The sequence below is a fragment of the Apodemus sylvaticus genome, chromosome 4 (assembly GCF_947179515.1).
Source record: "Apodemus sylvaticus chromosome 4, mApoSyl1.1, whole genome shotgun sequence".
Lineage (NCBI taxonomy): Eukaryota > Metazoa > Chordata > Mammalia > Rodentia > Muridae > Apodemus > Apodemus sylvaticus.
The window spans coordinates 137,098,263-137,112,986 of record NC_067475.1 but is presented as its reverse complement, the minus strand read 5'-3'; the positions used below and the strand labels follow the sequence as shown (position 1 = coordinate 137,112,986).

General features: G+C 41.6%; 1 protein-coding gene across 4 annotated transcripts in view; it reads left to right on the top strand.

Moving 5' to 3' along the window:
- Mfn1 (mitofusin 1) overlaps positions 1-14,724 on the top strand; it is a 47,902-nt gene that overhangs the window by 27,247 nt on the left and 5,931 nt on the right. For all 4 annotated transcript variants that reach the window (XM_052180651.1, XM_052180652.1, XM_052180649.1 and 1 more), the window contains 7 exons: positions 4,537-4,658; positions 6,061-6,187; positions 6,430-6,534; positions 6,816-6,918; positions 7,347-7,576; positions 11,617-11,769; positions 12,814-13,010. In XM_052180651.1, coding sequence (XP_052036611.1) covers positions 4,537-4,658; positions 6,061-6,187; positions 6,430-6,534; positions 6,816-6,918; positions 7,347-7,576; positions 11,617-11,769; positions 12,814-13,010 — 1,037 coding nt within the window. The remainder of the gene's footprint in view (positions 1-4,536; positions 4,659-6,060; positions 6,188-6,429; positions 6,535-6,815; positions 6,919-7,346; positions 7,577-11,616; positions 11,770-12,813; positions 13,011-14,724) is intronic.

Here is a 14,724-nt window from a genome sequence, read left to right as displayed (position 1 = left end):
TTAAATAATAATTAAAAAAAAAAAGGAAAAGGTTTATGCCTGTGAGTTTAGCTTTGGGTATATTCTGTGGGCTACTGTGTCCAGTTTAGTTTTTACTGTCTTTATTCTCTTCACTTTGGTTTATTTTTTTTCTTTTGAAACAGGAACTCATTATGTAGCCCTACTTGGCTTGAAACTCATTGTGTAGTCCAGGCTAGCCTAACAATCACAGAAGCCTCCCTGCATTTGCCTCCTAAGTGCTGGGATTACATTTTAGTTTTTAAAACATGATTTAAAAATTGTTTGACAGTTTCATACTTCTACATAATATATTTTAACCACTTCTGGTCCTTCTCTCCTATTTCCATCTCTCATCACCTTCTGTTGGGAGGTTTTTGTTTGTTTCGGTTTGTTTTTTGAGATAGGGTTTCTCTGATATCCCTGACTTGTCTCTGAACTCACAGAAATTTGCTTGCTTTTGCCTTTCGTGTACTGGGATTAAATGCTTACGCCACACTGCCTGGCCTAGTTTTTAATTATTATTTTAATTATTATTTTGATATTTTTAAACTAGTTTTTATTATTTATATTTTCTTGATAGAGGAATTGTTAAAACTTCGATGTTTAGATTTTTTCTTAATTTTGTTCATTTCTTGATTGTGTGTGTGTTTGTGTGTGCGTGTGTTATAATCACTCATTATTGCCTTTATATATATTTTCTCTTTATATTTAAACTTTTTTTTGCTTTGTGGGCTTTTGATGAATTTTATCATTCCATCATCTTTTAATAATTTTTTTAAGATTTATGTTTAGTCAGTGGTGAGTGGGTATGTTATTACAGCTGCCCTAAGCGGACAGAGATGTGAGCCATCAGCGTGATGCTGGGAACCCGATTGGGACCCTGTGCGGGAGCAGCGTGTGCTCTTCGCTGCCACAGCTAGCTCTGCTCTGTTCCTACAGCACCAGAATTAGGTGGCTCTTTGCCATGGGATTAATTTGATTCAGTAGCTAAGTATTTTTTAACATATAGATGATTGAGTTAAACAAGGCTTGAAAGTCACCTGGAGTAAAGGTTTTACCTTTTAAACGTGCACGTGAGTGGTCTTACTATGAGGACATACTCTTTGCACAGGCATGTCACCATCTCCTACTCTTCATGGGTTTGCTGTGTGAAGGAGAAAGTGTGTCTCCCCCCACTCCCCTCCCCTCCTCTTCCCTCCCCTCCTTTCCTCTTTTCCCTTCTTTTGATACAGGGTTTCCTATGTAGCCCTGGCTGGCCTTGAATGTCCCCCCCCCCCCCTTTTCTTTTCCCCGGCTTTTCGAAGACAGGGTTTCTCTGTGTAGCCCTGGCTGTCCTGGAACTCACTCTGTAGACCAGGCTGGCCTCCAACTCATAAATCCGCCTGCCTCTGCCTCCCAAGTGCTGGGATTACAGGTGTGCACCACCACGCCTGGCTTGAATGTCCCCCTTTTTAAAAAGACAAGTGTTGCTGTTTTGTTTTTTATTCTGGGTCAAGCTCTCTATGTTAAGCTGGCATTGAATTCCTGGGTCTGGATAATCCTGCCACCATAGCCTTCAAAGTACTGGAGCCACAGGTGTGACTCTGAGCCTGGTGTTTGGTAGTGAGATCCTAGGGATTTGACCTTTAATATACAAGAAGAAAGCTAAGTTCATGGCTGTAGTCTGAGCTACTGGGGAGGCTAAATTAGAAGATTCATTGAACCCAGAGTTTCAGGGCTATCTTGGACAATTTAGTGAGAAACAGTGAGACTGTTTCTTTAAACAAACTGTGTGTGTGCATGTATGTAAAAATAGTGCATATCTACCTGTATGGTATATATAGGTAAGGGTTAAGCTCATCTTCTCTTTTGCACTTTCAGTTTAAAACATACTAAAATCGCATTGAGTGTTTGCGATTATATATTATTAATAAACTGACTTCTTTAGATGTTAATAAGAAATCAGAAAACTAATTGATCTGTGCTTATCATTTGCTCCTCAGTTTTTAAATTTGAAAGTCTATAGGATATTGTAACAAGATGGCCAGTGAGAAGTTGGTCAATATATTTTAACCTCTTGGAAAGTTACAGAGTTCCTGATAAAGTAACTCTGCCAAGTGTACATGCACTCCTAGAGTAAACATGTGCCTTCCGGAGCGTGTTAGGGCTTTCTGCGGACTGTATTTGCCTCCAGGGCCTGGCCGCTGCAGGCCCCTTCACTCCGTCCAGTCCAGCTCTCACACTGTGCTGTCTCTGTGCGCTGGGTCTTCATTGCTGACATCTAGATCGACTTCATCGAGGAACTGTCCTGTTCATTTTGTCTCTTAAAATTACTTTTATGCTTTTGTTATAATTTTGTGGAAATTGGTTTGGCACATTTGCAGGCAGTTACTTAAAGTAAAATCAAAGCTGAGTTTAACCATTTAAAAATCAATAGCTCATAAGTCAGTTGCTTACAGTTGGATGATGGTTAGAGGTTCTAATGAAGGACGTGTCCAGAGAGTCTCCGCTTTAGCCTCACAGAACAGGAGCAGCACCACTTGCTTGCCAGTAGAAGTTTAGTGAGAATGAGTGATGCTTAGGTGAGACTCAGGAGGGAAAGCACAGCTGGCTGACAGGGAGCGATGGGGCCATCATTACAAGCTGTGGGCTAAAGGAAATGCTCTCATGTCCTCGGCCTAACCAAAGCAGTCGGTCTCTTTTCCATACCTCAAACAATACTGAAGAAAGAGCTACACAGCATGAGATTATAGGCTTTTTCTGAGTGACACACAGGTAATTTTTAGAGAAGACTTAATTGTGAATAGTATATTCAATCAACATGTAGCATACAGATGATTTCAGTGTAAGAGCACAGAATTAGAGTATTGAATAAATACTCTTTTAAAGAAGCTTGAAATCTGCTTATTTGACAGAGGAAAAGTAGTGAGCTTCAAGAAGTAATTACTACAAATTGTTATAGCTAAGTATGTACATATACATATTTACATATGTATAATAAATATATATATATTCAAAAAGATGGATTCATAGCACTAGAGGATTGTATGACTGAGATTAAAAAACATGCTGTAGAAATAGAAAGTAAGAACATTTCCTATAAGCAAGTTGTACTTGCTGATGCCATGTGAGCTAGCATTTCTTGCATTGTTCAAAAGACCATGTAGTCTTTTTTTTTCTAAGTACTTCAAGGTCTCAAAGGTTATATCAGTGCAGAATTTTACTTTCTTGGAGATAAAAATTAAATGAGGCTAGTAATAATTTTGTTAATTTTTAGTGATGAAAAATTTAAAAATTGTATGACATATTACACATTAAAAATTGAGGGCTGGAGAGATGGCTCAGTGGTTAAGAGCACTGGCTGCTCTTCCAGAGGTTTTTAGTTCAATTCCCAGCAACCACATGGTGGCTCACAACCATTTATAATGAGATCTGATGCCCTCTTCTGGTGTGCATGAAGACAGCTACAGTGTACTCATATACATAAAATATATAAATCTTTAAAAATTGAAACAATTTTATGAGTCAAATGTATCTATGAATATATGTGATACATTCTGACATATTCTAGTTTAAAAGAAACTAAATGCAGAGCTGGATAGACTAGCACATGCCTGACATTTAAGTTTAGGGCCAGCCTGAGTTACAGAGTTACAGGAGCCTGGGTTATATATAAAATCTGTATTTAAAAACATGCATGAAGAGCCAGAAATAGTGATTCTTGCCTGTAATCACAGCACTTGGGAAGCCAAGGCAGGAGGATTGCTGTGAGTTAGAGACAAGCATGAGGTACAGAGTGAAACATACTTCAAAACACCAGCACACACACACAGACACACACACACACACACACACACACACCCTAGAACAAAACAGACTGAGAGACGGTGGGGTGGGTCCTCTTGTCAGGAGACCCTGGCTGCTTTAATCCAGCAGCAGTGAAGGTGAGACGGTCAGCTGAGTGTCCTTCAGGCCTGTGCACAACAGTCTCGTGGTCTCTGAGATCGCTGCATGAGATGCTCTGAGGGGGTGCTCTCTCTACCTTTTAAAATACTTAAGTGGTTAACAATAATTTGAACTGCTCATATAGTAATCCTTTGTTTTTCTGTTCAGGAACCTTAGGTATGTTGTCATGTTATCTAAATCATTTAAAAATAAGAATTCTAAAATACCACAAAGAATTCTAAAACTCAGACTTTATTTGGTTATATATTGCAAGCAACAGTTAAAACAAGATGACCAGACTAGAAATCAGAAGGGTAATTCTCAGGGGCCAGCTATGACCCTGAGAAGAGTGCCATTTGTTTGTTTGTTTATTTATTCATTTTTTATTTGTTGTGTAATCACTCCACTGCACATTACTGTGTGAAGATGCACAAACTATAAACTTGCTGCTTAGCTCTTGCTTTGTAGTTTTAAGTTGTGTTTCATCATTCGATTTGTTTTGTCTTTCCTTTGGGTTTTGGTTTAAGTTAAATCAGCAAGTTTTTGTGTTTGAATTCCTGAAAGTGTTGGGATGGAATTGCAGTAATGTGTTATGGCTTGGGCCCCTCGCAGGAGTGTATCTCGCAGTCAGCAGTGAAAACAAAGTTTGAACAGCACACTATCAGAGCTAAACAGATACTAGACACTGTGAAAAACATACTGGACTCAGTAAACGTGGCAGCAGCAGAGAAGAGGTAGGCACCCCTTTATTATGACCCCAGGTTACTGTCATTGTGTCAGGCCTTCAGGGATGAGGCCTGCAGTGGTACGGGGATTCTTCAGCACTAAGTCCACTTGTGTGATTTTACTTGTGCCTGCTTGTGTGTTTTTTAATGAACACTGGAAGATGATTATTTACTATGTGACTTTCCCTGGATGGCTGTGTATGAATTATGACTTTAAAATGTGAGTAGCTTTAGAGTGTCTTCATGGCAGAGAAGATGGTCTTCAAGCAGAACCATGTGAAGAATTCCAAACCAGGTGATGCTCTGTTTACATTCAGAATTTGCAGTTTTTCTGTAAACTTGGAAATAGAAATAGGATGTGAAGGTACTGAACCGTTACACCCCTCCAGACGTGGGACAAGCCTGCAAGCCCTGCCAGGCTAAGGCGGGAAGGCTGGACACACTAGGGAACAAAGACAAAAATATTGTTAGATATGACAGATGTAATGCTGTCAGGCCTCATGGAATCATAGCTAGCTTAATCAAGGAAGTATAGAAAGCATCAAAGATTAAGTCAACATAGGGTAAAACCAAAGAGTGTTTGAGAGATAGAGTATAGCCTAAAACTGACACTTCTCATGCCTCAGTCTCCCAAACAGATTACAAGTTTCGCCCACCAAGCCTTGCTAAGACTGGTTGGTTGGTTGAAAGCTCTCTGCCACTGGCCTTAAAATCGAAGTTTTGAAAGTGTGTATTTTTGCTAAGAACACCTCCCACCCTGTGTAGTCTACTCAACTTATTCATCTTTATAACATGTAACATCGAACTAAATAACGCACAAAGATAGGATTCAAGGACAATGTCTGGAAGTGTGAAAAGCTCTGAGGTCCTAGTTTTCCTGTCATGCAGGGGTCTGTAGACCTCGCACAGTAGATGTGGTAGGCTTTGTGGGCCACACCATCTCTCTTGTGCCCACTCGTGTGTCGAGTGCATAGGTAACAGCAGGCCTTGGGTTCCCACTGCTCTGTTTGCTCCACTTGCTGACTAACTGAGTCGAGTCGCTGGTGAATTCCTGTTTAATTGTTCTGTGTGGAGACTTAGAAGCCTTGTGGGGTTTGTGTTGTTTTGTGTTGTTTTTGTTTTGTTTTTGTTTCTTTTTTTTAGAATGCAGGTAATTCTAAGGAGTCAAGATATTTATGTTGAACCACCTACTTGAAGGATTTAAATGCAGTTGTAATCCTTTCAGAGTTTAATACAGGATTTCTCTCCCTCTCTCTCTCTCTCCCTCTCTCCCCCCCCCCTCTCTCTCTCTCTGTGTGTGTGTGTGTGTTGCTAATTAATGGTTCCAATTATAAAAGAATGACCTTACTTAATTAATTGCTTTAGGACTTTAACATGCCCCAAGTATTGATTACTCTTCATAATAAAATAGGGTTTATTCAATGGAAGAAAGGGAAGACCAAATCGATAGACTGGACTTTATCCGAAACCAGATGAACCTTTTAACACTGGATGTTAAAAAGAAGATCAAGGAGGTCACAGAGGAGGTGGCAAACAAGGTAATGACACTGTCACTGTCACCATATCTGGAAGTTGCAGTATGTGTTAGCACTACAATGCTGTCTGTCTCTCACCTCAACTGAATCTGTGTCCCCTGGTTTTGTATTCTGAGTACTGGTAATCTTTTTAAATTTTTATCTCATTTGTCTATTTGAGGGGATGTCTTGTTTTGCAGCCTAGCTGGCTATGAATTACTTTAATGTTTAACTCTGAGTTTTTTTTTTTTTTTTAATGTTTTCAGGTTTCTTGTGCAATGACAGATGAAATATGTCGCCTGTCTGTTTTGGTTGATGAGTTTTGTTCTGAGTTTCATCCTACCCCCAGTGTACTGAAAGTGTATAAGAGTGTAAGTTAAAGTTGTTGATGGTTCACTTTGAGGCTGCATTCTTGCTCTGTTCTTTATTGGTATGTTTAGTCATCTTGGCATTTCAGTGCATTCTTGGTAGTCCCATGTGCACACCATCTCACATGTAACATTGCAGTGGGAATGGGGACAGGGCTCAGTGGTCAAGTATGTGCTTAGCAAATGTGAAGCACCCACCCAAAAGATCATTTGAACAGTCTTCATAAAATCTACCTACTTTCTATGGAAAAACTAACATGCACATTTACAATCATTATTGACAGGAATTAAATAAGCACATAGAAGATGGCATGGGAAGAAATTTGGCTGATCGGTGCACCAATGAAGTCAATGCCTCCATTCTTCAATCTCAGCAAGAAATCATTGGTAATATTCATATCTGCAGAGTCATGTGTAACCTGCCTCTCCCCTTCTCTCTCCTTCCCTCTTTCCCTCTCTTTCCACGTCTTTCTTTTTTTTTCTCTTTTCCTTTTTCTTTTCCTTTTCCTTTTCCTTTTCCTTTTTCTTTTTCTTTTTCTTTTTCTTTTTCTTTTCTTTTTCCGAGACAGGGATTCTCTGTATAGCTCCAGGAGTCCTGGAACTCACTCTGTAGACTAGGCTGGCCTCAAACTCAGAAATCTGCCTGCCGCCCAAGTGCTGGGATTACAGGCGTGTGCCACCACCGCCCTGCTCCCCACGCCTTTCATACTGGGTTATATTCTTTTGGGTGCATTGCTTGGAAGGCAAGACATTATTACATAATACATTATGTATTACTGTTTGTTAAAAATAAATATAATCTTTTTTTTTTCCAGAAAATCTAAAGCCACTACTTCCAGCTGATATACAGAATAAACTTCATACATTAATCCCTTGCAAAAAGTTTGATCTCAGTTATGATCTCAATTGCCACAAGCTGTGTTCAGATTTTCAAGAGGACATTGTGTTTCAGTTTTCCCTGGGCTGGTCTTCCCTTGTACATCGATTCCTGGGCTCCACAAATGCACAGAGGGTGCTGCTCGGGCTGTCAGAGCCAATCTTTCAGGTATGCACCTTGATTCTGCCAGTTAGAACTCTTGGGTTGTTTATGCAGATTTCTCTTATAAAGCTGGGTTATTTGAATCTGCCCATTTCTTTGTGTATGTCTGTCTTATAAAGCCTCTTCTGAGTTGGGTTTTGTTTGCCCATTAACACAGACCTGCATGTTCCCGTGCATGGAGGTTCCCTGAGAAGGTCAGAGGACATGCAGGAGTCAGGTTCACCTCTACCTGTGGCTGCTGGGGCTTGAACTCAGTTAGCAGGAAGTGCCTTTACCCTCTGTGCCATCTTTGTGACCCAAGAAACTTGTATTTTCTTAAAAAGTAAATTAGAATAAGCTTTAAATTTTGTTAATTTTTGGAGAAACTTATGGAGTATAAAACCACCACCCCAGATGCCAGAGAGATGGTCCCCCAGTTCGAGGCACTTCTTGCTCTTGCAGAGAACCTGAGTAACTTGTCAGCTCCCGCCTTGGGTGTCTCAGAACCACATCTAACTCCAGCTCCAAGTGATCTGACGAGGTCTCTGGCCTCCATCAGTACCTGTGCTCACATGTCCTACATGCACAGTTACATATACATGCATATTAATACTAATCATAAAAATAGTCATCACCATATTCTAGGATTAAAGCACTTCTGTTGGGGCTGGAGAAATGGCTCAGTGATTGATTTAGGGTTCATACTGTTTCCACAGAGCCTATGTTTGCTTTCCGGCATTCACACTGGGTAGTTCACAGCTGCCTGTAAGTCCAGCTTCCCGGCACCTGATACCCTCTTCTGGCCTTTGTAGGCGCCCACACTTATGTGTACATGGTTTCCCCATATGCATATGCATAATTCAAAATACAGTTATTTAAAAACGACCATTTTCATTCTCCAAAGATTCCTCATGCCCATTGATAGCAGGTCACCCTTCATATTTCTGGCTTCACCACTAACCAATTTTGTTAATTTGCATTTGCTTTGTGAACATTTTCTATGATGTCTCAGGTGTCTGGACCTAGCCCACCTAGAATGTAAAAGTTCTTCAAAGTACAAGTGCTGTAGCACTCCACTCCAGATGGCTGAGCACTGGAACAAATAGAACTCATTCTATTTCTCCTTCACCAAGTGGCCTGTAGTGTGGTGGCTGGCTGTGCAAGAAAGACGTTGCCAAAGAAACCTGCGGACATGATCGTGTAGCCTGTTAGGAGGAGTCAGGCTGTTAGCGTCAGTGGGGACAGGGAGGGTGAGACTGGTGCCTGGTGGCTGAGGTCTGAGTGGGATCCACTGAGCAAATGTTGAGATAATTTTATATACAGCTACCCGAGCTACTCACGTAGAGGTGCCTGGCCCCCTGCTTGCCTTCCCCAGCCAGCACTCAGCACCCTCCCTGCTTTCACCCCTGCCCTCCATTGCTCCCTCTGACTAGACAGTTTGGCTTCTGCTTGCATATTCCCTGTGTACACGTGACGCACACACACTCTCTAGTGTCCAGTACCTGTCTTTCTAAAACTGATATATGCATAGAATATGCTTCTCTGGCTTTATCCGTTTTTCTTCAAAAGATATAACTAAATTCTTTATGGTAAAAAAATCCATTGCATATATAAACTATGTTTTTCTTTATTCTTGAGGGGTGTACACTGTATTAAAAACTAAATATTCTTGAGACATAGCATCACATCTTCAATAAAGGCTGTTGTGTAGCTTTCACAGAAAATATTTTTCTTTCTTGTTTTTTGTTTGGTTGTTTGGTTGGCTGTCCTGGGACTCGATTTGTAGACAAGGCTGACCTCAAACTCATAGAGATCTGCCTGCTTCTGCCTCCCAATTGCTGGAATTAAACGTGTGTACCACCACCACCACCACCACCCAGCTAAAACTACATTTTTCTTAATATAGCTGGACAAATGTCTTGGTGTGATAACTGATATTGTGAATAGTGCTGCATAGAAGCTACTTTAGCAGATGTTGGGAGTGTGCACATGTGCTGTCATGTAGGTGTGCACGTGTGACCTCTGGTGAGTGTGCACGTGTGCTGTCACGGAGGTGTGCATTGTAGCTTCTCAGGTACTCCAGGCCATGTTAGACCATGTAGTAAATGAGTTATATTTTCTTTTATTAGAATTCTCTGTTCTTCTGTCCTACCTATGCCCCTCCCTCTGTCCCTTCTGCCATTCCTCCCTGTTCATGCTCTCTCTCTCTCTCTCTCTCTCTCTCTCTCTGTGTGTGTGTGTGTGTGTGTGTGTGTGTGTGTGTGTGTTAGCGTTAGCCAGCCAGTCAGTCCTTGAATGTATGATCTTCCTGCCTTTATCTCCCAAGTGCTGGGACTACAGGCTTGGGCCACCATGCCCTTCTGTTTAAGATATGTAGACAGGATCTTACTTTGTAGCCCAGGCTGGCCTCAGACTTAATGACCCTCCTGTTTCAGCCTCCTGAGCAGAGGGATCACAGGTGAGCATCACACCCAGATTTTATGTTTCTCTTTCTGAGGATTTCCAAAGTAGTCCTACCTGCCGCTGTCCATCCTGCCAGCCAGCTCTGTGAAGCATTAGTTTTCTAGGTGAACTTGACAGCCCTATTTATCATGTCTGTCTTATCCTATTTAGTGTGAACTGGCATCTCATGGCGGGTTTGCTTTATATTTCTTTTCTTTTCTTTTTTCTTGCCTTTTTTTTTTTTTTTTTTTTTTTAGATTTGGTTTTTTTGAGACAGGGTTTCTCTGTATAGCTCTGGATGTCCAGGAACTCACTCTGTAGACCAGAAATCCACCTGCCTCTGCCTCCCAGAGTGCTGGGATTACAGGCATGCACCACCCCCACCCGGCTGCTTTATATTTTCCTAATGACTGACTTTGAACAGGTTTTCTTATACTTATTAAATAAGCCCTTTGTGTTCTTTTGAGAAATATTTTAGTTGTACTGTTTGACCCCTATTACATTTTAGGGATTCTTTCTATCTTCTGCATATAAGATTACTTTATAAGCAGGTGATTTCCAAATATATTTTTCTAGTGTGTGGCTTATCTTTTAATCTTCTTTGGTGTACTTTGAATTTTAAGGTAGATTTTTTTTCAGACAAGGTCTCAGGATAACCTAGGTTGGCCTGTGTGGGCCAGAGCAGCCTTGTTAGGGCAATCTTCCTACCTCAGCCAGCCTCTTGAGTGCTAGAATCGCAGGCAGGAGACGGCACACCCAGTTAAAGGTTTTTATTCTTTAAATGTTTTAGTATCTTGATTTCTTATCTGTTTTGGAGATGATCAAACATGACAATAAGAGTGTGGAGATCAGAGGGTAACTTGGAATGGTTGGTTCTCCGGCTGCCATTCGTGTGGGTTCTGAAGACCAAAGTCAGACGGTCAGGCATGGCTGCAAGTCCTTTCCCTACTGTGCTCTCTCATTGGCCCCAGGGTTTCACTTTCACATTTAACTTATCTGGGCTTATGCTTGTTTCAATGATTATGCTTTTGATTTAATGGTTGCTTGTTTTAATGCTAAGATTTAAGATAAGGCATTGCATGTGCCGAGCACACAGTATACTGTTTCTTCAACTTGGAAACATAGCGTTAATTCCTGGGAGATGGACTTAGCTAGAGAGTTAGCCGAGTAGTTAAGAGTGCTTACTACTTTCTCAGAGTTCTGAGCACCCAGAGTGGGCAGCTCACGGTTGCCTGTAACTTCTAGTCTTGGGGTATACTGCATACATGCTTAATTAAACATAAGAAAAGTTAATCTAAAGAAAGTTTTAATTCCTATGAATTTGCTGTTGAACTTGTTCATTAATCCACATTATAGAACATAATTCTTGTGAAGGTGCACATTTGTAATCTGAGCAGTCCAACAGCTGAGGCTGGACGACTTTGAGTATGAGTTCTAGGCTAGCCTAGTGACCTAGTTACTCCTCCCACTCTTATCCTGACACCCCACTTCCTCAAAAAGAACTTCCAGCATATTTTTATTCGTTTGTGTTATGTTTATTATTTGGAATCTCCCCCCCCCCATAGTTTGTTTTAGTTTTAAAAACAAAATTTAACTATTTTGTTTTTTTCTCCTAAATCCATTAGGTCCCTAGATCTTTAGCTTCAACTCCTACTGCTCCTTCTCATCCAGCAACACCAGATAATGCAGCCCAGGAAGAGCTCATGATCACCCTCATCACAGGATTGGCGTCCCTCACGTCTAGAACCTCCATGGGCATCATAGTTGTTGGGGGTGTGGTAAGAAACAGTACTTTTAATAAAGTTAAGGTAACAAACAGTCTCAGGATCTGTCAAGCATGTGAAAATCTGTGGGTTAAAGTAGTGACTAGAATTTCACAGCTGTATATTTACACACAAACACACACACACACTTGCTCACCCCTACCTTCCGACCCATACCTCAACCTGTAATCATAGGGTGAAAGTCCTCCCAGCTCTCCAGTTGGTTTTTGTTTGCTGCATGTGTCTCCTTGGGGCAGTACCCGGAGTCTTCCACATTCAAGTAATTCACTGTAGCCCTGAATTACATTCCTAGCCTTATCTAGCTTTTAAGAAAAAGACTTATTTTCTCACCATAGCACACAGATAAGTGGTATTTACATATTGGCAAAACAAGAAAGGTCCAGTGAAGGACAGTGTTAAATCCAAGTTGGCAAGGTGCCTGCCTTTCTTCTGTGAGGCTGCGGTTGATCCTCGCCCCATGTGGCTGTCTGAGAATACCAGTGAGAGTGAGCTGCGCTGAATATTAAAGATGATTACTGAGTCATGCTCAGCATTTCATTTGTTAAAGCATGCTTGTGCTCTTTTAAGGTTTGAAACATTCAACTAATGTACTTTTTTTAAAAAATAATATCAAGTTGGGGCTGGAGAGGTGGTTAAGAATGCTGGATGGATTTCCAGGGAGCTCCTGTTTGGTTCCCAGGACCCACTTGGCAGCTCAGCCATTTGTAATTCTCGTCCCGGGGGAGGGGGTACCATGCGCTCTCTTGGCCTATACAGCCACAACTCAGTCACCTGGCACACATGTGTGGAAGCAGGCAGGACACTTGGACATGGAAAAATAAAAATAAAAGCCTTATAAAGCAAGAGGGAGCTTGATTCAGCCTATCAGATATGGCAAGCTCTGAAAGCCCATCCCGATATTTATAATTTTTTCCACAAGAGTGCTTTGTGAGGAAGGTATAGAGATTTTAGAAGATGAATCAGGAGTCACAGTGCTTTCATAGTTGTGCCCTCACAGCACGTTTCCTCCTCAGGCTGAGCCGTGCCTTTATCTTTCAGATTTGGAAAACGGTGGGCTGGAAACTCATCTCTGTCACCCTAAGTATGTATGGAGCCCTGTACCTTTACGAACGGCTGACGTGGACGACCCGTGCGAAGGAGAGAGCGTTTAAGCAGCAGTTTGTGAACTATGCAACGGAAAAGCTGCAGATGATCGTGAGCTTCACCAGTGCGAACTGCAGCCACCAGGTGCAGCAGTAAGTGGGGTTCCTCTGACACAGCGGCCACCCCAGGTCACGGGTGTGTGTAAGCCACCACAGCACACAGCTCACTCTGCTTCTCATCCCTGCTCTCTTCTCTGTAGATTAAGTGTGAACATTTGGGATTTAGTGGATTGGAGCCCTTCAGAAGGCAGAAGGGCTTTTAATAAGTAGTTCTTCAGCAGACTGAAGTTCTGACCCCTTAGGATGCTTGTGATTCCTTCATTGTGAAGATTGAATCTTTAGAATTTATTAAGGGGCTCAATTGTTGACAGATATCTGATGGTTTTGTTTCATTAAGGCAGGGTCTCTAACTTGATAGTTTTTATGCCTCAGCCTCCTGAGTCTACTTTGTCCTGATGGTTTTATGATGAATAGGATGTGCTTTTTACTATCATAGCCCAAACTTTAAGTTTGTAACAGTACTGGCTCTTAGATTTCAAGAGAACTTTCTTACAGATCTAGGTTCACCCAGTTTCTCCTCCTCCTCTTCTTCTTCTTCTTCTTCTTTTTTTTTTTAAAGTTGTTGAGTAATATCTCACTGTGTAGTTCCAGCTGATCATGAATTCACTCTATAGACCAAGCTGGCCATGAATTCACAGAGCTCTTCCTGCTTCTGCTTCCTGGGTACTGAAATTAAAGGTAAAGTCTCCCATATGTGCTATAAAAATATTTTAGTTTTCAGATTTATCTTATTGGTTTGAATGCATATGTGTCTGTTCAGTGCTCTAGAATGATGGGACCTGGCGGAGTGGAGCCAGTGACTGAGGTGAATTCACGTCTCATGCAGTAGCCAGTGTTCTTCAGAGCATCTGACACTTTAACTCTGAGGGTTAAGAGGAGCTTCGTGAGTAACGTGCACAATCACGAGAACAGACTCCACATGGAGAACCAGCTGCCTGTGGTAAAAACACGTCCTCCACCGAGGCACCTGGACAAATAGCAATAGCCAGTTGTAAGAAGAAGCTGAGGTCACAAAACTCTTGTCTTGTTTCCTTGGGGTTTTCTCACAGAACTCAGAATTCTTCTCATATGACTTCATTCTTGGACTGTGTTCTGACATTTCCATGCACATGTGTGCCTGCTGCCCTTTGAGGTTGATAGAGCACATCGGATCCCCTGGACCTGGAGGCACAGATGACTCTGAGCTACCATGTGGGTGCCAGGAACCAAATCCAGGTCCTCTGAAACAGCAGCAAGTACTCTTAACCACAGAGCCATCTCTCCAAACCCACGTTTTCTGCTTTGGTAACAATTAAATATTTGCAAAATTATATTGAATTCCCTTTAAACCAAGGTGCAGTATTGTGTACTTAAGTACAATGGAAGCAGAGTTAAGAGCCCGAGGCACTCAGCCTGAGGAGGACAAAGCAGAGTACACGGAGGGGTAGGGAGAGTGGGGCCCAAAGACAGCAGCCTAGAGAGGCAGGTTCATGCGAGCCGCTGGCATACAAGGATATAAAGAAAGAAATTCCAGTGTGGATAGTGTGGATTCGAGGGATTCGACTTCCCGGGACAGGGCCTTCAATATGCAGAGCTTAGAATCTGGATGACTGGGGGTTTAAGGAGTGATGTCATTTGTAATTTAGCTCTAAAACCAATCAGAGTGTAGTATATGGAATTATTTAGACAGGAGACAGGAATTAACTAGTAAAACTGTTTGAGACACAAGGTCAGAGCAAGGGGAAGTGCCACTATTGCACATTGAGGG